A 25,754-nucleotide genomic window follows, 5' to 3' on the forward strand; every position below is an offset into this window, starting at 1 on the left:
TACCACTTTTTTGAAAACCAATACAAGTATGAGTACATTAATGTGTGTACTTGCCGATACCGAGTACCGATACCTTTTACCACCAAAGTGCAATGAAAATAAATACATGACCTTGTTTTTTTCCCACCTGTGATATTTTTATTGTCCATTTCCATGTAGATTTAAATGTTAGTAAATGTATGAGGTGGCACTTTTTTCCATGCAGCTTTATCCATGCAGATTTAGCATTGTTTTGTGTAATAGCAGTATCATTCCTGGTATCGGCAAGTGCTTGACTAGTACGAGTACGAGTATAATGAGCAGTATCGGGCGCCGATATCGATACCAGTATTGGTATCAGCGCATCCCTACTATACTAGCAGGGTTTCCCCCGGCACTTTATTGCTAAGGCGGCCACCTTGACAAGAAACTACTACCTTTTGAAGGAGGAAACCAACACACACCAGAGGATTTGAGGTGCAGGTAGCGGGTGCAAGATCAATTTTGTGCAAGATGCCGCACACTCTTGTCCATCGTACTGCAATTATTAACAAAACAACGTTTCAGCCCAGTTTCTCAAAAACTTGAGAAAGGCCATTAGGGCCGAAATGTTGTTTCAGCACTATGGACAAGAGTGTGCGGTATCTTCTTCTACAAAAAAGAAACTACTACCACCATGACTAGATCCCCTGAAAAGATTTAATTTCTAAAGTTGCTTACCCAAAAATACATACATATAACACCCCACCACCTTGACTAAAATAAAATTCTGCGGGAAACACTGATTATGGTTTGTGGGTGTAGATGGGTGTAGCAGTCAGAGTCCCAGTAAGATACGCCAGAAGATCTGGGCTACAGTAACAGTGGAACAGCCCTCCTTCGTATAAAGCATTATGCTGATAAACCATGAGAATCTCAGAAAAGGCTAAAAAAAAAAAAAAAAAAAAAATCCCAGGTACTGACAAAAGTCCAGGTTAGTGTGAGCATTACAACTGCATGTCGAAATTGGCAGAAGTTATCCTTTAACTGTGGATGAGATAACTGAGCCATAATATGGGAATGAGAAAGTACTGTTAAATGAAAATTAAAACTATAGGCAGAACATTGGTTCTTTTGAAAATTTATTGTTTTACAAAAGAGCGGCGTGGGCTTAATCCTCATCTTCCTCCTCCTCCTCGTCCTGGTTGATCTGGAAGTAGCGCAGTTCGTAACTCTCCTTGGTGTTGGCAACCACGCGCAGCCAGTCTCGCAGGTTGTTTTTCTTCAGGTACTTCTTTGTCAGGTATTTCAGGTACCTGGAAAAGAAGAGGAGACCTTGTTTTAGCACCACAGTTTTCAAGAGGGAGGAATAATATGATCACACAATATTACGTGGTGTAATATGGGTCTAGTTGTCCTTAACCAGATACACAGGATCGATTCATCGGTTATTCCTAAATGCAACTGCAGGTTGCAAAGTACACCCACTAGGTGGCTCACCCCATAGTACTGATACAAGCTTTTAGAAGTAACTTAGTGATAACTTAAGTTGTGATAGGCCACCGCTCATCTGTTTAGAAGGTGCAGGATTCAGTAGAAATTTCTGTATAAAAAGAAGGCAATCCGCACACTTCAGGTCTATTTTTGTGCAAAGAAGCTTTAAATGACTTGCAAGCTTTCGGTCCTTAAGGGTGGTTTATGCCTCGAGATCAGCGTCACTGCATCATGATGCAGTGAGCCGCGCAGTTAACGGAGTGAAGCCCCCCCCATCACGCAGGTACTCTGGGGCACCTCCCCAAAATTGTGTCTCGACGCAGGGAGCGACGGCGTGAAGTGCGAAAATAGGTCTCTGATTGGTCCTCTCGACCAGCCTGCTCTGTCCTCGAGTCGAGAACAAGCGCTACTTCCTTGTTCTAACCTTCGTCGGTCTACGGACTGTGAGCTCTTCATTAAATAAGTTGCCCGTGCTTTGTTGTTTGATTTATTTACACGAACCAAAGACAACACATGCGCTTGCAAGTTACGACGCTGAAGTTATTTGAACAGTGGCTCCGAGGTCGAGGAAACATTCCGCTTCGTCCTCGACAAATGAGCCACTTCTTTGTTCCAAACTACCACTGTGGCTGCCAGTGCGATCAAACATGCACGTGATATAAAGATTTAATGTTTCATTTTCATTGTCGTCGAGTCTGTGATGCTAAAAAACAACCGACACGTCTAGTTTACTCTTTGTATTGAAGGCAGTTTGAGCATGGAATGACATCGCGCAGACCGCGCTTCAAAACAGGGCATAAACCAAAATTAACTGCATCATGGCTGCGACAAGCTCACTCTGTGGCACAAGTAGGAAGCATAACCCGCCCTTTAGACCTTCATCAGGCAGAGCTCTGCCTGATGAAGGTCTAAGGACCGAAAGCTTGCAAGTCAAGTAAAGCTTCTTTGCACAAAAATAGACCTGAAGTGTGCGGATTGCCTTCTTTTTATTCAGAAGTAACTTAGTAACTTATATTTATTTTGCAGACCCCTTCCAACACTAGTGAGAGTTTTGAAATAATCGGCATTGATTGTGTGTGTGTGTGTGTGTGTGTGTGTGTGTGTGTGTGTGTGTGTGTGTGTGTGTGTGTGTGGAACTATTCTGCGAGCCTGAATATGGTATAGAGTATAGCTACCGGTACTCATGAGTACCATCAGTATGCTCAAAATGAGAAAATTATGAATGACTATGAATATGATTGCTATTGAAACCAATCCGTAGGCAACAATCCATAGGCTCTGTACCAAACTGTTCCCCCGAGCCCCTTTCCTTTCCTTGTCCTCTCGTCTCACTCAATACTAAGATACCATCAACAAACCTACTTATCCAACTCTTACAGGGAAAGCACAGTCAATCAATTTGAAGTTGTAGTAATGTACAGTAGGCTATTGTAATTATTGCTACAGTATGCCATTTTTGGTGTTATTTTAAAACCCGCCTCACTAGGTTTTCACATATAAAAGTCACAGACTCATAGCCTACAATCAGAGAGGTTCTATGGGTAGTATGAGAGAGGAATCTCGCGACTTTTTCCGGGTGGTACTGTCCACTAAGTGGCGCCATCCAGACAGCGCAGAGGAGCGCCAAAGAGCGCTGAGGCTATTAGAATGAATGGGGTCCCATGGAGCTCAACCACAGATGCTGCCATTGCTTTAGGAGAGAATTGGCATCATCGTTTCATTTTATTTTTCCCAAAGGCAGGATAAATTATCCTTTCAAACAGCACTTAGTTTGAATGTTTAAACTCGCTGGATCTTTGTAAAATACGTCTTTACTGTCAATATGACGTCACGAGTGGCTTCACCCACTGCGTTTGGATTGGTCGGCCGGCGGCATTGCTGTGATCACGACAGCCGTAAAGCAATTTTGTTAGCAAGATGCTAGCGGAGCCTGACTCATAAATGGCAAAGCTGTAAGAAATCAGAAGGACATACCTCACAGGTTATTGTACATTTCATTTAAATCCACATTGGTTTCTCAGAACTTACAGTAAGCTTAACATTGTCAAGTTTCAGCCAACAGCGAGCACAATTGTCATTTAATAGCGCCAGCCTTATGGGCTCTGCTGTCGAGACAGCGCTCCCTAGGTGAACTGCAGGCACGGGTTGGAGGGCGAGATTGAACACTGTATGTAAACCCACTGTGCTACAATATAGGGAACCCCTTCTCATTTACCAGAAAATGTTTGTCAAATGACATCGTAAAGTCATTTGCCAGTCAACAGCTGACAACAACTCAGATGACCACCAGATGCACGAACTTCGTTGATGGACTACGATATACAGTAGTCCATCGTCATAAACCTAACATCAGGTCAGGAATGGTCAATCAGCTAAACATATTATTTTCCTGTAAATACCAGTGACAAAATCTTGATGCACTAGTGAGTCTGGAAACATCCCAATAGCCATCTCTTACTTGATGACTCAGGGTTTCCCCATCAGAAAAAAACACACATTACACAATGATGGTTGAAATACCAAGGCACTCTTCCCAAAAAAGTTTGACTCTGCCCTGACGAAGGCCACACCTTGGCCGAAACATGTTGGCGTTTTTAACTTTTCTATAATGATTTAGCCATTTAAGGTAAGCGTACCCATTAAGCCCATGTACCCTTTAAGCCCACTTTCAACTTTGAGGTTAATTTAAAGAAAGGGAAAAGGTGAATTTTGTTGTTCATCACCCTATCCAATTAAAGGGTTTAGTAACTGACAAAATGTTTTTTATTGTAAACAAATCACATTTTTTATCGTCGAGTTATCCCCGTCCAAGTGAACCCAGTCTCAGGACTACTGACAAGAAGTTGCCTCAAAACTTTGCTGTTTTGGGACATGTCAGAAATCATAGCATTTCAGCTAGTTTAAGTAAAATATTTTGAAAATACTTTCATATTTAGTGAACTAAGAGGTAAATGTAATGATTTTTATATATATACATGCAGTGTTTTACTAAATTATAGCATTTCCCTTCAAATGGAAAGATGTGTTTTATGAGCGAGCAAACGCCGATATTCTCTTGATACAACCACACACCATCTTTATCTTACTCTACCGTAAGACTTAAGGTGGTTAGGTATGAATTTTAAGCATATTCCAGTTTGTTTGGCATTGATCTTTAAAGAAATGCATCATGAAATGTTTTTGTGGAGTTGATTATTTCCATAAAATAGCTTTTTGTATAGGCGGGCTTAATGGGTACAAGGTGGGCTTAAATGGTACACCCCATTGAAATGCATGCAAGTTGGCATGCATGCTAATGAAAAATGCCTTTGAGGGACATAAAAAGTGCTGTACAATCTGAAGTAGTAGGTCAAAAAGGCGTAATGTAATGAACTAACAATAATCAATAAGAAAAAATAAATTTCTCTGTTTGGATGAAGAATTTTATGAAGAATATGAAGTAAGAGATGCTGTAATGTTTAATTAGGTTTTATGCATTATTTTTTAGCAAATCTTACATTTTGGAAGAATATTTTGATCTGAAACCATTTATGCCATGTAGGCTACACTGTTTAAACTCAACTCACACACCTCACCAGGTATTTTGATAGAGAAATAACAAGTGGGCTTAAATGGTACCAAAGGTACCATTTAAGCCCATTCAGACTTTTCACTTTTCTCGTAAAAAATCTTCATATTGTACTTTGAAATATTCATCAATTCAGTGATAAACATTGAGAAGAGAGGTAAATCTTACTATTTAAGAAATCATTTCACAAAAAAATTGTGTGAAGATGATTGAAAAATAAAGCAATTTAGATTTTGGTGGGCTTAATGGGTACGCTTACCTTAATAAAGCCATTTTAACTTTTTGGGGAAGAGTGCCTTGGATATGTCAACTCAAAACAATTTTTTTACCAAAGAGCACCTTCGGACTACCAACTCAAACTGCCCTAGCCCTCCAAACTTATCCCATTGACACAATTATGGTTAGCAGGCATCACGGTCCAAAGATGGCCACCTCATGATTTTTCAATTTAACACTGGTTATACACACTGCTCAACATCTTGTAAATGGAACTGTCATCTGCAAGAATCAACCATGCTGGGTTTTCCAACATCGCCAGTTGGCAGAGCAGAATAATAATGGAGAGGGAATTGCTCTCAGAGTAATGGGGTTCTAGAAGTTTGTCTTTCCTTTCAACTTTTTGGTTTCGATTTGGTGTGGCGACTTCCTGGCAGTGTGAAGTGTGGGTAACTTAAGGGTGTGTTGGTCAGAATTGGGTGGGGAATGGTGACTGGGTGGGGAGTGTCGTGTAGAGTCAAAGATTTTCTTAGGTAGAGAAAGAGATCCTGAACTCCGACCATCCAATGCAAAAGTGTGTGCTCAAATTCAGTCTCCTAAGGGACGTTGTCCCCTTCTTCTCTATTTGTGGTGTTTGCACATGAAGTGCGCTACCGCCATCTACAGCGCTAAGGGAACTCCATTTATTCTCAACCTCAAGACTACGAAGGTCTGCTAACCAAAGGTCTCCTAAAGGGGCGTTCACCCGACATCACATGGATACCGAGAAAAAAGAAAAAAAAACAGCCTGATCTTTCTCTCCCTATACGATTCTTTGGTCGAGTTGTTTGAGGCCGTTCACGTTTGTCCTGCATTCAAAAATAAATAAATGAATAAATAAATATTACAACAAAAAGATACATCTGAATATCGAACATGCCTGTTAAACTGCTTCTTTAACCAGGGAAAACAGCAAACCGGCCATTTTAAAATCCCTCTTATTCACTCCACACCACCCTGATCACAACTAATTTCTGGAAACAACTCATGAAATCTGGGGATTAATATATAAAAAATATGACCCAAGCTGACATTGTGAAAAGTTCATATCTTGCTACCATGGAACAACTAAGTTTCAGGATATATGAAAAATGAAGCTACTAAAAGCAGGTGTTTATGGTCGCTAAGCAACTGGGTCTGCGTTTGAAAGTCCTTGAACTTAGAGATGGGGGGGCATCTTGTTTTTTTACCGCAGTGTTGAAATATTTATGTCGTTTGGATAAAGACCTTTGAGCGTTGCCAGAAACCACCACAATATTTTCTACCAAATTCAACATTCATTGAAACGTCTAATGACGTTTTAAGTGGGAAAACAAACAGAGCCTCATACACTTGGTAGCATTCACGGCTGCAATAACATTGTGACTCATTGTCTGACGCTGATGAAAGATCACCTTGCTAAGGTCCCCTTGCTATTCTAACTACTTGTGCTGCAAGTTTTTCTTCTCTCAGAGACGGTACAAAACATTATAAAATATCCCCTTTATTGTACAAGTATAGAATTTTAAGACAATACAAAATGTCCAGCAACTAATCACATTGGTTAGCAATTACACAAGTGCTGGTTATTCCGTTAAGTGTCCTCCTATATAAATGTTGGTAGTAGGTGTTAACAGGGAAGGTGTCAAATTTCCATTGTAAAGGGTAGTGTAACTATGATTCGAGATGCAATGAGACTTGTTAGTCTAATAACCAGTCCAATGAGGTGTAAAAATTGTGCTTTACCAATGCAGGACTAAAAGCAGACTGCGATTCCTCAGCCTTGCATTCACACATATTGAATATGTAGTGTGTAAGACTGACTTTTCAACCATAGCAACTTCCCCAACACCACGACCCAAAAACGGTCCTCATGAGATCAAAAATGAACAAGTACTGACACACTTCTGTAAAAGAGTGTTAGGCACAGGGACTGGCAGCGGTGAAGTCCAAGAACAGATCTAGGATACAGTCCATTATCTAAACTCCTGTAATCAACATATGTTACAACCCAAAACGTGATAACTGCCAATATTAGCTGGCGGCTAACTGGTCTCATAGGACTCAATGTTAACTGCTAGCTTGGAGGTAAAATTTGCACTGCCGTACTCAGAACGGCAGGCATACCCATCAACCATCCCTAATTACCCGGGAAACTCCCTAATTTTGACTCATTTCCCGATTTCTTCCCGATTTGATTTTTTTCCCGGAAATATCCCGGATTTTTCACATTATCAAAAAACACCGTCGGTCCAGTATTACGGCCCTGTCCGACGAGCCACGCTTGTGCGCCCAATCTTTTCCTCAGAAACCGTCAGTTCATGCAACACATACAACAGGCTCGGAACAGCGAATCATGCGATTAACCTGATCACAACCTGTACCAGCACGAAGTTTATACGAACAGACAACTTGTGCAACAACTTGTCCGGATTTTGGGAGCTCAAAGTTGACAGGTATGACGGCATACAGGTATAACACAATTATTAAACTCAAGTGTGAAAAAAATGGGGACAGTATCTCTTTAAGCTTAAGTTGTAGGTGGTATGAAAAGGCAACTAGTCAGAGCACTGAGCCTTGTAGCGATTAGACAACAACATGGACGTGTTCTAGTGTGAACAAACAAAACCATTAACTTCTGCCTGCAGTCACAACAGCCTATGCCTTTCTGGTCACTGAGTCCTTATAAGTGGTTATGTCTAAAAGAAAGAAAAAGCAAGAGACTACCAAATGGTTGATCTTTAAAATACATAAATGGCATGACCTATCAGAAGTTGGCACATATCAAAAGTTAAATGCACCTTACAGGTAATGTGTAGAACCAAGCCGTAGAACAGTGGCAGGGTTCTAGCTAGGATGAAATTATAGCGCATCGGTCGAGGGAGCTAAGCGACCAAGACGGGAGGTTGTTCGGAGTTTTTGACAATTTAAGGTTAAAAAAATAGGCCATCCCAGGGGTACCTAAAAGGTTAATTATCAGTGTTGGGTTAGCATCTACACTTTGGAGAAACAAACCCCTGAAATAAGGATGCGATGCTACATGTGCCATTGTAGTTGTTTCTACGCCTCGATGCTGGCACACGCTGGTCACAGAGATTAATAAAAGCCGTCAAAACCCAGTGAGAATTAGTAGCAGAGTAGTAGTAGTAGTAGAGGGCTTTATTGTTACACACAGTGTATGACAAATGTGTGGTTTGGCAGAAGGGCGAAGTGGCATTGATCTGGCTACAGCCTACATAGGCTAATAGACAAAATGCCGTTGCGCTGTATTGAAAATAAGCGTCACGGTCCAAAATTATAGCCTAACAGACCGCAACGCACTTGTGCGCTAGCTAGAACCCTGAGTGGTTCTCAAACCTTTTTTCTGAACAAACACCCCTTTGGCTACATCTTTAGTCTGCCAACGCCCCCTTGACAACATCATTAGCAGATTCTCTAAGAGTAGCCGTGTTGGATTTGCTGCGTTGATCGACGTTGACAAGTGCAAGTACATCAGGGAGAACTTGTCACGACATAGGCGGTATTAAACAAACTGCTTTTTAAGTCCAACACAAATTTGCACGAGACGAGCTCGCACCAGTTTGATCTACATAGTACACCACGTGTGAGGTGTGGGGGGACAAGGTGGGGAGGAGGAGTTGAAATGGGGTGCAGTGCAAACTTTTTAGGGATGTGGGAAAACTCCTCTACACACACGTCATGACTGTGATACAAGGAACAAAGCTCAACAACAAAGCTCAAATTTATCGCCCTGCTTGCAAACCGCCCGCCCTCCTCGCTCCCCTACGTCAGCACCTATCGCCTTGTTACCGCTTTCCCAACAGAAAATAATAGAACACCCCGCTTCCATCACTTCAGAAGCGTCCTTGTAAATCCTGTGTCAGTGAACTATTGGCCAACCAGTTCAGAGGAGCGTCCCCGAGGTTGGAGGCGCTATGCAGACGAGCATCAACAAGGGATAGGCAACTGCATTAGGCACTAGGCGTCTGCAGACCCATTGATCTCGCCACTGCAGATCATACGATGCAGCAACTCTAATCTAACAAGTATCTTATCCGGTCCCTCTATTAGTCTGCCAACACCCCCCGCCCCAATATTAAAATACATGAATGCCCCCATTTGCAACTGAGCCTTCTCAACGCCCCCTGAGGAGTCGTCCCCCACCCCTACCCCTTGATTCTAGCTTCAAAAGCTTGATACTAGAATATAGGGGAAACAAACTAACAGAATTAGGCTGCTGAACTGCTGCTTATGCTCCATAGAGCCAGTCGACCCATCTAGGCCCGAAACTGCTTGTTTTCTCCCATATTTGCTCCACCCGCTGTATGTAGTGGCTAATCAGTGTCTAATGACTGGCAGTGATTGGCACTTCGGAACATTTGCATACCTGCCAACCTTTAAAAAATGTTTTGAGTAGCAACTTATCGCGGCGTGGCAATTCACAGCGCAACAACTTGGCATGGCAAAGCAATGGGGTCGCCGGCGGGCCCATCTGAGAGGCTACTTTGTTTTGCATAGTCTGCCCTACACCTAGGGTTGCCAAATGTCAACAGGGAAGATTTGAGACACTTCATTCAGGCAGGGGGGTCCTCCCCCAGAAAAAAATGTTTTTCTTAGATGCAATTTCCTGCATTTTAATGCATTTTAGCCTAACATCCTGTGTATCTGGCAAATAGTTTATCTTTCTCTTCACAGTACTTTGAACTACCATAATTTATTAAACTTTCATGGAAGATGTTTTTTTTTTGTTTCACACCATAACACCAATAAAATGCTATGATATAGTGTGCTGGAATTCAGGCCTCTAAATTAACTTTATTGATCACCAGCCAATATGGCTGTTAATCTTACTAGTCAAACATACCACCAGTCTGGCTAGTAGGCCTAAGTGGCTATTAAGTTATCCTATGTACCAGCCAAACAGAGCATTTGGTCACTTGGTTAAGAAGCGGGAATTGAGTATGAAATTGAAGCATTTGCAGATTTTTTTTTTTGGCTGTAGAAGGTACATGTAGGAAAATGTATAATTTGATTATATAATACCGAGGCATTTCAGTGATTTTTATGAACAAAAAGTTGAATTGTAATGATTCTTACATCATCTCCCACAATATTAATAAATGGTGATGTTGTCACCTACTGTGAAGAAGCATCCGCAGTAGAGAAAAAGATAAAGACAAGTGTTATCTAAGATAGGAGAATATCAGGTTAATATATTATTACCTTAGGGGCTAACATCAAAATCACACTTTCAGCATTTATTCAGTACAAAATGCGTCATGTAGTGGCTCTACTGTGGGACGGGGGCTAATGGCCAATGCTCTTGGAACTTCCACGGTAACTTTTGAGGGGCATCGCTTTTTTTTCACTTCTCTGCACAATAGTAGGCCTATCTACCCTCATCTGCCGCCAGGAGTTGGCTATTGTTCACTGGTCGGCACATATATGATAGGAAAATTGATTTTATTAATAGATTGCCATACGTGATTACGGATAGTAGTAGTCGTGGAGAGCATATTTGCTCTCATATTGCATGGTATGACGCACGACCTGTTACACCTGCTCACAGAATGGGCCATGACTCAGGGGGGAACAGTATTCCTATACGGTGTCATGGTAGGTTACGGATGTAGACCTACTCCGAGCACAACCGTTAGAACTATCGCTTTATTTTCCCGAGTTAAAATGATCCGGCGCAAAGGGAAACCGAATTTAGTTTGCTAATCTGCTAAATTATAGCGCAGTCATCGACACATTTTCTCATTCGGAAGTAATCTCGTTTCGGTCCAATATCAAAACAAGCAACAACATATTGCCGTCAAATACGGCGAAACATTGGGTGAATCATTACGACAGACCTCGGCCTTTATTTTCATAAGTTTACGGATTTAGCAACTGGACGCAATTCACTATTCCCATACAGTCTACCTTTCTCAAAGTCCATTTACCTTTGAAACGGTGATTTTGACGGTGCTCACTTGTAAAACTACAGCGACAGTATCAAGATGGATAATACATGATGACAAGAGGACACTTGTTTCATAGATTATAGGAGTACATTACCCAGTCTCTCTGCTTGTGTGATTTCGAAGCAAACTTTCTATGGGCAGCTGATGCCTCGACTCGAGAGGAGCGCAGCAGCACAACAAATGAAGGCTTCTAAACTAGCGCTCTGATTGGTCAATATTCCCCCCCACACGTTGCTGGCCAATGGAAAGGCCAGCGCGAGACAATTGCAAGCAGAGCCATATCTACGGCTCTGTCTGGTTGCAAGTCTACAGAGCAATTTATAAGGGGCCCATGAACATACTTTGCTATTGGTTTTTCGCGTATTTTGAAGTGACAGCGCCGTAGTTTGATGTCAAAATCCGTATCTGCTACACAAAATGCGTAATGGTCGGCAGGTATGCATTTGGAGGGGTAAACGTGCAGTTTTATGTGCTGGCCAGAGGTGAGGACTGGGTCTAATACTATATGTAAGGCACATGTGCAATAGTTTTGTGATATTACCGTATGTGTATGTCCTGTCTTAAGTCTTGCTCAGGGATGCAAAATGAATCAGTGAAAACTGACAACTACTACTATCATATCGTAAACGTGAAAGTGGAGTTTTGGACAAAATTTGGGGGTTAATATGGCTCCTATGACACAAGGTTATCCAAGTGACGTTCAGCAATTCCAAAAATTGGGCTATTGTATGTACTGGGTGGGGCACGAGATTACTGTCCATGGACCAGCCAAAGCTGTCGAAGGCCCTGGTTCCCCACCCCATGTGAAGTGGACCGGTGCAAAATAGGAAAGAGCAACATACCTTTTGGAGAAGGGGACCTCAGAGGTCACGGAAATCTTGCTCTTGCTCCTGTCAATAGACACAACTCCGCCCCCGAGGTTGCCAGCTTTTCCATTGACTTTGATGCGTTCCGCAAGGAACTGCTCCTACAATGATATTGAACAGAGAAAACGCCCAATGTCTTAGTTACACAAAGTCACAATATGGTCACACAAATAAAACGTATTAAACAACAGCCAAACTAGTAAATGTCTACACTTGGTGTCTGTCATGTCATGGCAGTCAAAACTCCAAGTTAGTCATAATTAGACAAACAGGTAAACGTATCCAAAAAAGCCTTACAAAGTTGGCAGCGTCCATGATCCCATCCTCAACAGGGTGTGTGCAGTCCAGGGTGAATTTCAACACCTGCTTCTTCTTCTTGCCACCTTTGGTGGGCTGCTTTTTCTGATGAGACAAACGGGTAGGGAGACATCTCAATCATTCGTTGGACTACAGTTTCAAGCCTAAATTGACTGAAGATTACTCTGACAGTCGTCTTACAACATTTAGGCAGTCAGCTGCTACCGATACTTCGGAGGTGCCCTAGTTATACAACTTACATTCTCCACAAATCAACATAAGAAAAACATCAAACTTCCTGGCTCCCTGGACGTCTAACTAGCTACCTCGTCATTTCCCAAAATCAAACAAGCCAGGACAACGTGTGTGAATACAGGTTGACGTGTTGTAGTGACAGCGTTGTTTAACACGACATTTGACTATTGAGGGAGGGATAAATTAAATTCAACTCTCACCACTACAATAATTTACTCAAATCACCCACTACCGAATAGAGCTAGCCAACAGCACTTATCAACTTCCGAACATAGTACACCTAAAATATCTTCAGTCCAAAAAGATTGGAAACACACTCATCGCGAAAACGAGTGTATGAGGGGGACTTGTGGGCAGAGCATTTCAAATCAGGGCACTTTACTATCGCAAAAACACACCAGATCACAAGATTTCTCCTGCTTGTGGCTAACGCTAACAGCTAGCTAGCCAACCCACTGGCTACAACGTGGTTCACAATTTACAGGCCTCATTTCAAGACAGAGCTCTGAGAATTGTTGATATTTCCTTGATTGGGACAATTCATTGACACTGTTGGCAACAGACAAGTGCAACCAGACGAAACCCGATAACAGGGCTACCCCCGTAAGGAGTTTTGTTTGGCTCAGGAGCTGAAAAACAACAAATAAAACAACCAGCATTCAACTCACAATCGGGGCCATGGTCGTCAGGCAAGGCAGAAAGGGAGAGGGCCTACAGCGCTTGCGCTAAATTGTCTCGGGTCGTTTAATCGACTGCCGAGCCAATCGATAATATGTCATCTGGAATAGATTAACAGGCAGACACGCGCATTCAGTTATTCTTTATAGGGTTTTTTGCTGGCGGGTTTTCAAGTGTTTAAAGGTAGGCTACACTCTGTAGGCCTACATCCAAATTAGTAAACACCTCGTTTGCGTTTATTCCGTTAGGGCCTACATAGTTGCTGCAAGGGTTAAAAGGAAGAGTTTTTCTAAGGATAAAAAATGCTGGCTTTATTATGGCTATCCGTTTGTGTGTGCGCGCGCGTGTGCGTGCGCGCGTGTGTGCGTGTGTGTGTGTGTGTGTGTGTGTGTGTGTGTGTGTGTGTGTGTGTGTGTGTGTGTGTGTGTGTGTGTTATCTGCATGCCTCAATTTTATGTTTAGGTCCTCCTTTTTTCTTTGCTTTCCTTTAAAATAAAATAAAATAAAATAAAATAAAATAAAATAAAATAAAATAAAATAGCCAAACCTCTCTGCCAACACTGCCTGTTGTCAATCGTTTTTGCCATGTTACGCCCACTACTCAACCTAGACTTGCACCCACTGGACATGTCAGCTGTCAACCTTTCGTCTGGCTAGTCTTGAGGGACTCCGTCCGACATTGCTGCCATTCCTGTTGCGAATGGCAGTCGTGCCAGCGCAGAGGTGAAGCAGTCTTCACAGTCACATGATTAGGCTACATCAGGACTAGAACTATTTGCCGGGTGGAGCGAAGCTAAAGTCGCTTGCCAAAGAGCCACTCAACATTGCAACTCGGCTGGGCTGTTTTGGCAGTGTAGTGGGCAATCTTACTGCGATAGCCCATCCACCAGGTTCAACCGGGAGGTTCAGAAACAAGACAGAGGAAGAAATCACTTTCCCCTATTGTTTTTTTTTTCAAAGTCAGTCATCATCCGGATTAAAACCGTTTTTATCAAGAAGTCGTCAAAGCGTGGCTCAGGGTAAGTTTACGCAGCTTTCAAGTTTATGCTTGTTTTGTCTATCACATCGTGTCTGCTGTGCACTGCACTTGCAGTGTCTTCATTTTTAAGTGATGCTGTCCACTATGTCCATGATTACGTAATTTATTTACACACTGAACAGAGCGCGCAGCATGTCGTTGTTGCTTGTGCTCTTTTCTTGATTTAGAAGACATTACAACATTTACTGGAAGTTGTGTTAAAAGACAAGCTGTAGCCTAATGGAATTATGTTATTACCACACAGACATATTTTGTGACATTTCATGAAAGGAAGAGTTTATTCAATTTGGATTAATTAATAACCCATTTGTTTAGCATTGGTTAACATTACATCACTGTATTTCTGTAGGCCTATTGTTGTAAGCCTAAATTCATGTCTAGGTTATGTGTGTGTTTTAGGCTAATTAAAAAGGATGCATACATAGCATGGATTAGAAAAGAAAGAAAACATGTGACAATTGTTTGATCTGAAATAGAAATGCAACATAAATGGAGTTTATATTTTAAATTTAATAGACACAGTTCCAATTCTATAGAATATAGAGGGCCTTCTTTCTGCCTTTCCATGTTGTGTCAGATGTCTGGAGGCATTTTCCCTGCCAGCGATGAGAGACTGTGGGAGCCGGAGTATGTGAGCTGCCATCCCCTGGTGTGTCTGCTGTGCCATGGGCAGTACCAGCAGCCCTGTCTCCTCGACTGCTACCACATCTTCTGCGCCAGCTGCTTGCGTGGCAGAGCCCGCGACAACCGCCTCAGCTGCCCCCTCTGTGGGTAAGTATAAGGGTCCATTAAGCATGCGGCCAAGAAAGAGTTGTCCACTTTCATCGTGCCACGTTTATTTCCACTCCACCCGTGATCCCAGTTGGCTTCGCTTGTGTCATTTTCTTTCCGTTGTCTTTTTTCCTTTGTGTGATTTTTCGACTCAGAGGTGCATCTTGTCACCAAGGCAGCTGTGTAAGTGTAAAATAACAATACATTTTTTGATACATTAAAATGATGCGAGAAATTGGGAGACATTTAAACTCGTTTTTAGTTGGGTGATGGCAGATTGCAGTAGACTCTCATCTTACACTATTTTTTTTAAACCACAAATTGATTAATTGGCCATAAGTGTCCAGTTGGGGGATGATGGATAAAAAAGGGCGGTCCTGAATTGGGACTACCTGACATTGTATGTATTGAGATATATTTCAGATGATTTTGTCCCGCCTGTCGGCCCTGTAAAAGTGTATCGAACTGTGCAGTGCAGGTACTTTTTGATACACCACCTATACTCAGGGGTTTATGTTTCTCCTGGTGGGTGATTACCATGTTTGCACGACTTGTTGTCATATTTGTGACAACACTTGTCACTTGTTGTCTGTTGATGCCCAAGCCAGGACCACCCATGGAATAGTTGTCCTTATGCTCACTGTATCAGCAGAAATACATTGAAAATTATTACACTGTTATTACTGATGGCTGTGCACGAGACAGTGTTGTTGAGTAGAGTAGAGTACTTTTATAATATGAGATTAAAAAATGTATGATTTGAACAATGCACAGTTGTTCAGATTGTTAACTGTTTTCGAACTGGCAGAGGTTTTAGATACAGATGTGTAGTTGTTAAGGGGAAGTTTCTGCTTCAGTTTGTGTTGTTCTTTTCACCTCAGTATAGGTGAGTTCCCAACACTGTACAGCATGTCAACGAGAATTACGTAACAACTGAGGCCAGCCAAAGAGTGAGAAGCAGAACAGATAGCAGGCAAATAGAGAGAGGGACAAAGGCAGATTAAATGACAGAGAGAGAGAGAGAGAGAGAGAGAGAGAGAGAGAGAGAGAGAGAGAGAGAGAGAAAGAGAGAGAGAGATACAGTGGAGAGGGAGAGAGAGATACAGTGGAGAGGGAGAGAGATGTGTGACAGAAAAGAGGGAGAGAAACGAAGTGAAAGAGACTAAGAGATAAAGTGGGAGAGAGAGAACAGGACGGAGTGACAAAGACAGAAGAAGCAAGAGAGAGAGAGAGAGAGAGAGAGAGAGAGATGATGAGACGAAAGGGAGAGAGATAAAGAAAGAGGCCGATAGAAAGAGAGTGAGTGGGGGGCAGAAGGAGAGATGGAATGACAGAAGAGAGAGAGAGACAATAGAGTGAGGTAGCAATAAAGTGGGAGATGGAGGGAGGGAGAAAGCCAGAGAACAAGAACAAGATTGACAAAGACAGATGAAGCAAGAACGAGAGAGAGAGAGAGGGAGACAGAGATAGGGAGAGAGAAAGGAAGCGACAGAGACTGAGAGAGAGAGAGTGATAAAGAGAGGGAGATAGAAAGGGAGAGTGAGAGTGAGTGAGAGAGGCAGGCCCGCCGACAGGGGGGGACAACTGGGTATATTGTCCCGGGCCCAGAATTGTGTTCCCATTACATTGTATGTATTGGGTAGGGGGCCCTTTCAGATGGCTTTGTCCCGGGCCCAGCAAAAGCTGTCAGCGGCCCTGGAGAGAGGTGACAGTGGTCAGGTGCTTGCGGCTCAGACAGCTGCAGGGTCAGCCAGGCCCCCACTGCTCCTCTTTTAGCTCCCGGGAGCAGGACGCCTGGCGTAGCCCGCGCTCCGACAGAGCCACCACCACGCCGCAGTCACACGACAGCCGCCCGCACCCGCCCGCCTGCCTGCCTGCCCTGCCTGCCTTGCATGCCGGCCTCCGCAGGGGGGCTTGCGAGGCCGCATTGATCGCAGCCCTCCGGGCAATTAAAAACGACCCGCCGCTGCCCCCATTTCATCTCCTGCTGAGGCGTGTGACTCATGGCAGCGAGCGTTACCTAAGAACCCCCTCTGGACACTACGCGGAGAGCAGGGGGGAGAGAGAGAGAGAGAGAGAGAGAGAGAGAGAGAGAGAGAGAGAGAGAGAGCAGAAAAACGGAGAAAGATTTCATTGAGTAGGTGAGAAGGTGAGGAAAACAAATACAGCTGAAAGAATACCTTGAGTGAGTGAGTGAGAGAGAGAGAGAGAGAGAGAGAGAGAGAGAGAGAAAGGTAGAAAGGTAGTGAGTGAGAGAGAGAGAGAGAGAGAGAGAGCTGAGGATAGTAAATCACACAATGAGAAAAGAGAAAGCGGTTGAGAGGAAGTGAATGATAATGGGAGGGCTAAAACTGAAAGTTCAGAGGAGTAGATGTGTGCACATCCCACCCGATGGGCCAGGTGCAGGACAGTAAAAGCAATAATCCAAGTGAAAAAGAATAAAGTCCGCAAACACTGCTTGTCTTCTGTGAAAATGTAATAGCAAGAGCGCAACATTTCGACCTTCAGGACTTAATCAGGCTAAGTTTGCAGACTTTATTCTTTTTCACTAGGGCTAAAACTGAAAGAATGACAATTCAGTGGAGCACATGGGGTTGTGAAAAAGGAGAGAGGGAATGATATTAGAGGCACGAGTGGAGAAGAGAGAAATTCCAAGGCATACTGAATACTAAAGTGCTCAGAGGAAATGATAGTGGGAATTTGGATGGGGTGGTGGATTTTGGATTGGGGCAGGGGGTGTTTGAAGTGGATTCAGATGCAGAGAGGTGGGTGAAGGGTGCTGAAGAGCATAGAGAAAATGATCTTTGTGGTCTGAGGGGGAACAGAGAGAGAAATTCGGTTAGAGACAGGGGACTGAAGGGTGCTGAAGCCCTCACTGAAGATGGGAGGGTTGAGAGGGTTGAGAGCAGGGAAGAGGGGGTAGGAGAGAGGGAGGCTTTGTGAACACACTGCTACCATGCAGCAGAACAGAATTTCCCCACAATCTGGCCATAACATTGCTTGGTTTCCAGCCAGTGCTGTTTATACATTTGGATGTTGTCAAACAGAGAAGTCGACCCCTACGCCTCTCTAACTCTAACACAACATCCGAAGTGGTAATCAGACAGTAGGGGTTGACCTTAAAAACCCGTTGGAGCTCTTTATAGTGTTGAGATAACCTCTGGCTTGTCATGAACAATAACTAGGATTATACGTAAGGTACCAGTGCTCTCTTGATATAAATGTTTTTTTTCACTTAAAGGAGCAGTTCTGCCAATTTCAATATGCTGTTGTATTCTGCCGTGCAAAACAAGAACGCAGTAACTCAAAATGGTCGGAAAAAAAATTATATCGGAAATGGGTTTTAAACTACCTCATTTGTCTTGTGTCAAAAAATGGTGGTCCAACACCATCCCGTTTTGGAGAAAAAGCATTTTGAAAGTGCAAAAATGACCAAAAAAAAGTTACTGCGGTGTTGGATTAAAGGTTACGTCGTGCAAAACAAAAACGCAGTAAGTCGGTGAGTTACTGCTGCACTTTCCAATGGGAATGGTTTGGGAGTAGACAGTAATACTAGCCAAGAACGCAGTAACTCTGTTTTTTGTGGCAAAAAGACACATAAATGTTGTTTTTTTCGGGTTTTTTGTGTGCATTAAATTTCTATCCTAAAAAAGCATTACCAGGAAGTGTCACCACCACTTTACCGACAACACAGTTGTCGCGCCATATAGGAAACTTTGAAGCCTTTTTTCTCAGTTTGCAGTTTTCAGAGTTACTGCGTTCTTGTTTTGTAGGGCAGTATTGCTCACGCTACCCTTGACCGGTGACGCTGCATTTTTCTGGCTCAGCCCTTTCCGAGATCTGAGCTATTCTAATGGGAGCAGATTTTGTTTACATTAAAAACGTATTCTTATCATAGGCCTACTCCAAATATTTTCCCTAAGGTATCTTGGGGGTGCGTGCGTTCAGGGTATGGAAGTGCAAGTGTGTGTGTCAAAATGTGTAAAAAATCTATGCACTCACAGTATGTGAGTTCCAGCATTCGTACATGCATTTATGCCTGGCAGAAAAGCTTTCTCTCCCCCAACTTGCTGTAACAGTACCCTTGTGCAGGAGTTGTGGGCAGCAGGGAAGCCGACAGGGGGGGGCACAAATGGGTCAGTTGTCCCATCCAGGGAGACAGGGGGAGGCTGTCCTCATTACATCGGGGGGCCGTTTCAGATGACTTTGTCCTGGGCCCAGTGGTATAGTCTACGTAGAACACGGGTATACGGAGTATACCCACTTCTAAATTTCAGGGATTTCAGTATACCCACTTAAAAATGATTGATCCATTGTTTTGAATAGCACAAATATATACAGTGTACCCACTTCAAAAAATGCTCAATTATACAGTATACACACCATAACAAAGTAGACTACACGACTGCCTGGGCCTGGCCCACAGCTGTCAGCGGCCCAGGCTTCAACCACAGGGAGAGAGAGCGTGCTATGCAGGGCTATATATACATATCCCCATTGTTTTCCTGCACCAACTAGCTTAGCAAGCGAGAGGCTCCAGTGGAATGGATCCGGCTACTCTGGGGTGCATTTCTGGAAAGCATAGTTGCTCACTATGTTAGCTACTCTGTTGGTTGCAATGCACTTTCCCATTGGCACACAGCACAGCTGTTATAGGTTGGATATAGCATTGCATAGGCCCTCCAGAGGCTGTCGCCAATCTACATTAAATGTACATGAATATGAAGTGTGTGTGTGTGTGTGTGTGTGTGTGTGTGTGTGTGTGTGTGTGTGTGTGTGTGTGTGTGTGTGTGTGTGTGTGTGTGTGTGTGTGTGTGTGTGTGATAGAGAGAGAGGGGGGGGGGCAGAGAGAAAAGAGAGAGAGAGAGACAGAGAGAAAAGAGAGAGACAGACAGACAGACAGACAGACAGTCAGACAGACATTGAATGCATGAGAAGGAGGACAGGTGATGAGAGGAGACACTCAGGGCCAAGGCCACCGCTGTCACATTGTGTCTGCCATATAACCACAGCTGCAAACCTCTTACTGTAAAGCCCCACCTGAAAGCAAGCTTTGTACCTGGCAACTGTGCGGAGCTATAAATACAATTCTATAAATATAATTCTGTGTTTGAAATAAAAAAATCAGGCCAAGCACGCCAACAGTCCGTCAGTCTTCGGGTCTGAGTAAGTCCATCGCTGTTACCAGGAGATGGGTTTGCTTCCAACACAGGAAAAAAATGCAGTGTTAATTGAACCCATAGAGAGTTAATTTAATCCCATCTAGAGTGTCCCAAAGTACTTTGGTCACATTCACCCCCCCCCCCCCCCCCCTTACTTCCCCTGAATAATAAGGTATAGTTCCCCTGAAAAATAAATTAATAATAAATATGAATGGAAATTCTAAAGAGTCCTGACCAAAAAAAATCTGCAAACGTGTTCTTTTCACATTTCATATCACATTTCATTTGTAACTGGACAACAATCTTTACAATAGTGGTTGTCACTAGTCTTTACTTTCAACCATCCCCTGTCGCTCTTGGCTATCAAATGTTCTGCAGGAAACACTGTATGACAGCATGTGAGTTAATGTACAATGAATAGCGATTGCAATAATAATCCATGATAATCCATCAAACTTGCGAAAACTGGCAATAGCAAATTGTAATGTATGAAGAAATGAGTTTGCACACTGCAAATCTAATGAAATGTTTATTCCTCTGATAGGGTCTAAACGTTTTATGCGAGCTCTTTCCTTGATAGACGCTTTTGTCCTGCACCTGGCCCCTGTAAGGTGGGATGTGCATACGGTTTCTTTTTTTAAGTTATAATGTCTAGTATGTATTCAGAGACAGCAAAATGGCATTACAATAGCGCTGATTGGTGATTAACGGTAACTGTTATGGAGGCGTGACCTGTGGCCAATGTTATAATTATCCAAAGTCGCTTTAAAACTTGGACCTGTCATCTACCCAGCACTCTTCCCATAAATCACCCAGTGCTATGCCTCCCGTGTCTAATTCATTCTCATTCAGCTAATGACTTGAGAATGGCAGAAATACCATCGTCGCATGCTTGGGCAGGGTCAGCCATCGGATCATGAGGGGACATTTCGATCTGCAAGTGGGCCAAAGGCAATTGGGTTGCATTATGCAAGTGGTTGCGCGTCGTCTTTCACAGGTCACACACACTGTGTGTTGTTTGTGAGTTGGGGAATCTTTCGAGTCATGTTTACGACGAGGCCCTGGGTGAGATTGACGACAGCCCATTATATGTGTCAGTGGTGTGTTGTGTCACGGGATGGGAGCAGCAAGTATTATCTTGCCCTGTTTGGCCAGGTGACAGGTACTGTACTGAATATTATAGGAACAAACATTTGAGAAGCAGAGACACTGTTTTTTTGGCAGAGTGATTAGATAATATCTGAGTGGGCAGATCCACAATAATGTCTCATTCTAATGATCTCCAAATGAAAAACTATCAGAGTAGACTTCATAAACTACAATGCAGCTAAAGGGGTGAGATTTCAATTTCATTCTATCCAAAGATTGAATTGTACGTGTGCATTTCTGGGGGTAAACTCCACTCTGTTCTATGTTGTTCTTTTCTCTCCTCTATTGTAAGTTACCAGCCTTGAAAAGTAGAGAAATGCACCTAGTGACAAAATTATTTTTGAATGGCTAGTCGGGCCGGCACAGCACCCTAAATGATAACCCAGTATGTCCTTCATTAACAATGCTTTATGTGTTTTTACCTCTAGCAAGGAGGTTATGTTTTCGATCGTTTTTCGGTTTGTCTGTCTGTTTGTTTCTGTCAGCAGGATAGCTCAAAAAGTTATGAACGTATTTTGATGAAATTTTGTGAAGTTGACATGACAAAAGAAACAAGTGATTCAATTTTGGTGGTGATCTGGATCACAATCCGGAACCAGGATTTAAAAAAAAGATTCTTGAACATTCCTAGCCTAGAAATCTAGACGCCCCCAGTGACTGCAAATTGAATTGCGGGACAGGGTGAATTTTGATATTCCCATTTCTAACTCCACAAAAAGAAGGCAGAAAGACTTAAACATATTCTATAAAACAGCTTCTTTGACGGAGGTCTGCACTCTCTGAGTGCATTTTTAGTTTCTGTTTGAATCTGTGTGTCATGGGGGATGGTTTGACACGGCTGCTCTGGTCTATTACATGGAGTTAAACAGTATGAAACTGTTTGAACATACCACAGCTTCGCCAATGGTGCGTTTCAAGACTATACCTTTCATGCTATAGTTTAGCTTTAGAGATTACTGCCCCCCAGTCTAATCTCACTGTGACTAGATCAGTTCAGGCAGTTGAACTCCTTCACCTTGTTTTGAACCTCTTTAACTACCCTCTGGAGCAGTGAGGTGGCAAGATACTGCCACGAGAAAAGTAAATATTATTAACCGTACCAGATGGGATGGTAACTGTACATTACCATGCAATACTATGCGCCCCCATAGAGCTCCTGACCATAGGTGCCGGAAAGGGGGATGCAGTGGTGCATTTGCATCCCCACTTTTGGGCTCCCCACATGAGGTTCTCTCAGCTTTTACTGCAGACAAATGAGTGGAGTGCAGCAGCGGTAACATTATTACAAAAAATACATAATGAAAGGAAAACAAATGCACCGCCACTTTAAAACTCCTTCCAGCGCCCTTGGTCCTGACTAAGGATAGACCGATATATATATATCGGTCCGATATTTGCATTTTTTCAAAGTGTATCGGTATCGGCCGATACACGTGTGGTTTTGGCCGATACGCAAAATGTATTATTTTATGTTTTATTCAGGTTTTTCTAAAAGCACCAAGACACTTTATTTTTGTATTACTTGATTGTTAGACATTACTTGATTGTTAGAGTGGGTGTTTAAATGTTACAAGTTCTACCTCAATTTGATAATGTTAAAGGAATGTTTATTTTTAACTTGAGACCTGGAATATTTGTCATTTTTTAACCTTTTTTTTTAAACCCATATCGGTCCCAAATATCGAGTATCGGAAATCGGGTATCGGCCAAGGGTGATGAAAAAAAAATCTGTATCGCATTGGCCATTAAAAAACCTGTATCGTTCGACCCCTAGTCCTGACCCCTAGTTAGGGAAGCCCTGGGCTAGTATATTGCAGTGCCCCTGTTAACACCCGCCTGAGACCTCACTGTGGCTGGGTCAAGTCAGGCACTTGAACTCCACCACCTTGTTGTTAACCTCTTTACTTCCCCAATGACCAACGAGGTGGCGAGATGCTGCCAGGTCCCAAAATACGCCTGTTCTTCACCTCCATCCTCATAAACCAAGCGGAGATGACCCAGAGGTGAGAGCACACCTGTATATAGGTGGATAGGTCTCAGCAGCAGCAGCCTGGAAGAATGAGTGAGGGCCGTTCCGATGCAAAACCCCCTAAGTGCCTTTTCAGAAAATAATCTTAATTCATTTTTATTTAATACAAAGCTATCAAAATTGCATTTTTTTTTTATTTTATTTATGTAATAAAACTATTTATATGTATTATCAAGTACATGAATGGAAACCAAACCAACAACGGGGTTCTGTAAAAATATAGAAGTGCAGGTCTTCAGAAATGGAGTTAGGGGGTTTTGCATCTGAACTCTTCAATTGCACACATGCCGGGCCTGCCTCAGGGGCAAAACACTGATATGGCCCCCTTACAGCCTGCCGAGGTCCAGAAGGGGCGCCCCCAACACCAATACGAGACTGCCCTGGGCCCAAGGTCAAGAGCCCTACGTATTCGCCACCCCTATAGCTCTGCCCCTGGTCATTTGTGCCAGGCGGGGGCGGCTGCTCGGTAACTCAAATGTTTGGCTGGAGGCGCTGTGCCGGGTGACATGGCTGCCCTCCAGGGACCTGGAATCTGAGTAATTGGGTCACAGCCGCAGCACAGCACCAGCTCTCTCAGCTCTCTCACAGCTTTTTCTCAGCCCTTGCTGCCTCAGCAGCCATCAATGAGAAATGTACAGTGTGTACATTAAAAAAAATGTGCTAAATAAATCAAGTGTAGGCAATGGAAAAGTTGAGGTTGTTTTGCTCTTTGGAGAGCCTATACAGTATATCACGAAAGTGAATACACCCCTCACAGTTTTGCAGATTTTTGAGTATATCTTTTCATAGGAAAGCATTACAGAAATGTAACTTTGACACAATGATTAGTGACCTTTTAACAACATATTTAACCTCTTAAATTTCTTGTTCACTCAGAAAAAACCAAAATACAGCCATTAATGTTTGAACATGTACTCACAAAAGTGAGTACACCCCAGATTAAAATCCGGTAGAGAAGGGGCTATGTTGGCTCGAATCGTCTCGAAATGAAACGAAATGAAAAGGGATGACAAGGGAGGTCATCAGTGTGGGTTTTCACCTTTTCACTTTTGTGAGTACATGTTCAAACATTAATGGCTGTATTTTGGTTTTTTCTGAGTGAACAAGAAATTTAAGCGGTTAAATATGTTGTTAAAAGGTCACTAATCATTGTGTCAAAGTTACATTTCTGTAATGCTTTCCTATGAAAAGATATACTCAAACATCTGCAAAACTGTGAGGGATGTATTCACTTTCGTGATATACTATATAGCATGAAAGTGGGTAGTCTTAGCGTGCAATCTAGTCACAACACTGACATTTTCACGTCACAAAACTTAGTGAGCATTACAGTATGTGGACAGAGGGTCAAACTTAATTTTTACTGATTTTTCTAATGACTGTAGTGTGGCCAGGACATTTTTGAGAGACAGCCAGGGTGCAAAGCACTCCACAGTTAGACTATGGAAGGGATGAATTTGACTGAATTCATAATGTGTGTATTTTGTTTTCTATGTAGTGTATTTCTAACTTTATTGTCATGGTTTAACTGTGTGCGTAACATGATGAATGCTAGAGAGAGAGAGAGAGAGAGAGAGAGAGAGAGAGAGAGAGAGAGAGAGAGAGAGAGAGAGAGAGAGAGAGAGAGAGAGAGAGAGAGAGAGAGAGAGAGAGAGAGAGAGAGAGAGAGAGAGAGAGAGAGATGCCAGTCTGCCCTTTAATAAGACAGCTGATGACCATTGTTGTTTACTTATTATAGCCAGTGTGCTCTGCTTCTTTGAGCCCCTTATTTGTTGGCTGTGGAATTAGGCTCTCATTGAGTTCTATACCCCTGGTGAAATTACAAATCCTTAGCTATCATAGCACATATATCCTGTTGGCCTCAGGCTGCATTGTAGTTTCAGCTGAGGAGTTTGAGGGAGAAAGTTGGTGAGGGGGAAGGACAGTACAGTGAAGAATAGACAGGAAACAAGAAACAGAGAGAGAGACGGAGAGAAAGAGAGAGAGAGAGAGAGAGAGAGAGAGAGAGAGAGAGAGAGAGAGAGAGAGAGAGAGAGAGAGAGAGAGAGAGAGAGAGAGAGACGGGGTAGGGTTGGGAAATGACCCAGGCCAGATTCGAACCTGGGTCCCCATGAGCAGTGAGCCCATATACTGTATGGGCGGGTGCATTAGCGCTAGTGTTGTAGTGCTTGAGACCGGTGTGCAAGATCAACTTGGGGCTGGATTGACTGGGGATGGTTTCTCTGAGTGCTCACCGCACTCACAAATTGACATGATTTGAAACCCCTTGCACAACCGTAGCTGAA

At 43.0% G+C, this 25,754-nt stretch overlaps 2 protein-coding genes across 3 annotated transcripts in view; one reads left to right on the forward strand and one right to left on the reverse strand.

Annotated features, from left to right (window-relative positions):
• Positions 1 to 1,083: 1,083 nt before the first annotated feature.
• Positions 1,084 to 13,427, reverse strand: rpl22 (ribosomal protein L22). The gene is made up of 4 exons (XM_063214846.1): positions 13,310 to 13,427; positions 12,387 to 12,491; positions 12,066 to 12,190; positions 1,084 to 1,274 (listed from the first exon to the last, which is right to left on the reverse strand). The coding sequence occupies exons 1-4, from the start codon at positions 13,319 to 13,321 to the stop codon at positions 1,130 to 1,132; spliced, it is 387 nt and encodes a 128-aa protein (XP_063070916.1). The 5' UTR covers positions 13,322 to 13,427; the 3' UTR covers positions 1,084 to 1,129.
• A 464-nt stretch (positions 13,428 to 13,891) lies between these two features.
• The window catches only part of rnf207a (ring finger protein 207a), a 51,392-nt gene continuing 39,529 nt past the window's right edge, over positions 13,892 to 25,754 (forward strand). For both annotated transcript variants that reach the window (XM_063214838.1, XM_063214839.1), the window contains exons 1-2: positions 13,892 to 14,338; positions 14,936 to 15,129. In XM_063214838.1, coding sequence (XP_063070908.1) covers positions 14,936 to 15,129 — 194 coding nt within the window. In that variant the 5' untranslated portion in view covers positions 13,892 to 14,338. The remainder of the gene's footprint in view (positions 14,339 to 14,935; positions 15,130 to 25,754) is intronic.

The sequence above is a fragment of the Engraulis encrasicolus genome, chromosome 14, assembly GCF_034702125.1.
Source record: "Engraulis encrasicolus isolate BLACKSEA-1 chromosome 14, IST_EnEncr_1.0, whole genome shotgun sequence".
NCBI lineage: Eukaryota > Metazoa > Chordata > Actinopteri > Clupeiformes > Engraulidae > Engraulis > Engraulis encrasicolus.

What these genes read in the sequence shown, in the direction of transcription:
- rpl22 (XM_063214846.1), bottom strand. An exon ending in TCATGGACGCTGCCAACTTT is followed by an intron (nt 12,191 to 12,386) that starts GTAAGGCTTTTT and finishes ATATCATTGTAG; the next exon opens with GAGCAGTTCCTTGCGGAACG. An exon ending in GAGGTCCCCTTCTCCAAAAG is followed by an intron (nt 1,275 to 12,065) that starts GTATGTTGCTCT and finishes CTTCTTTTCCAG; the next exon opens with GTACCTGAAATACCTGACAA.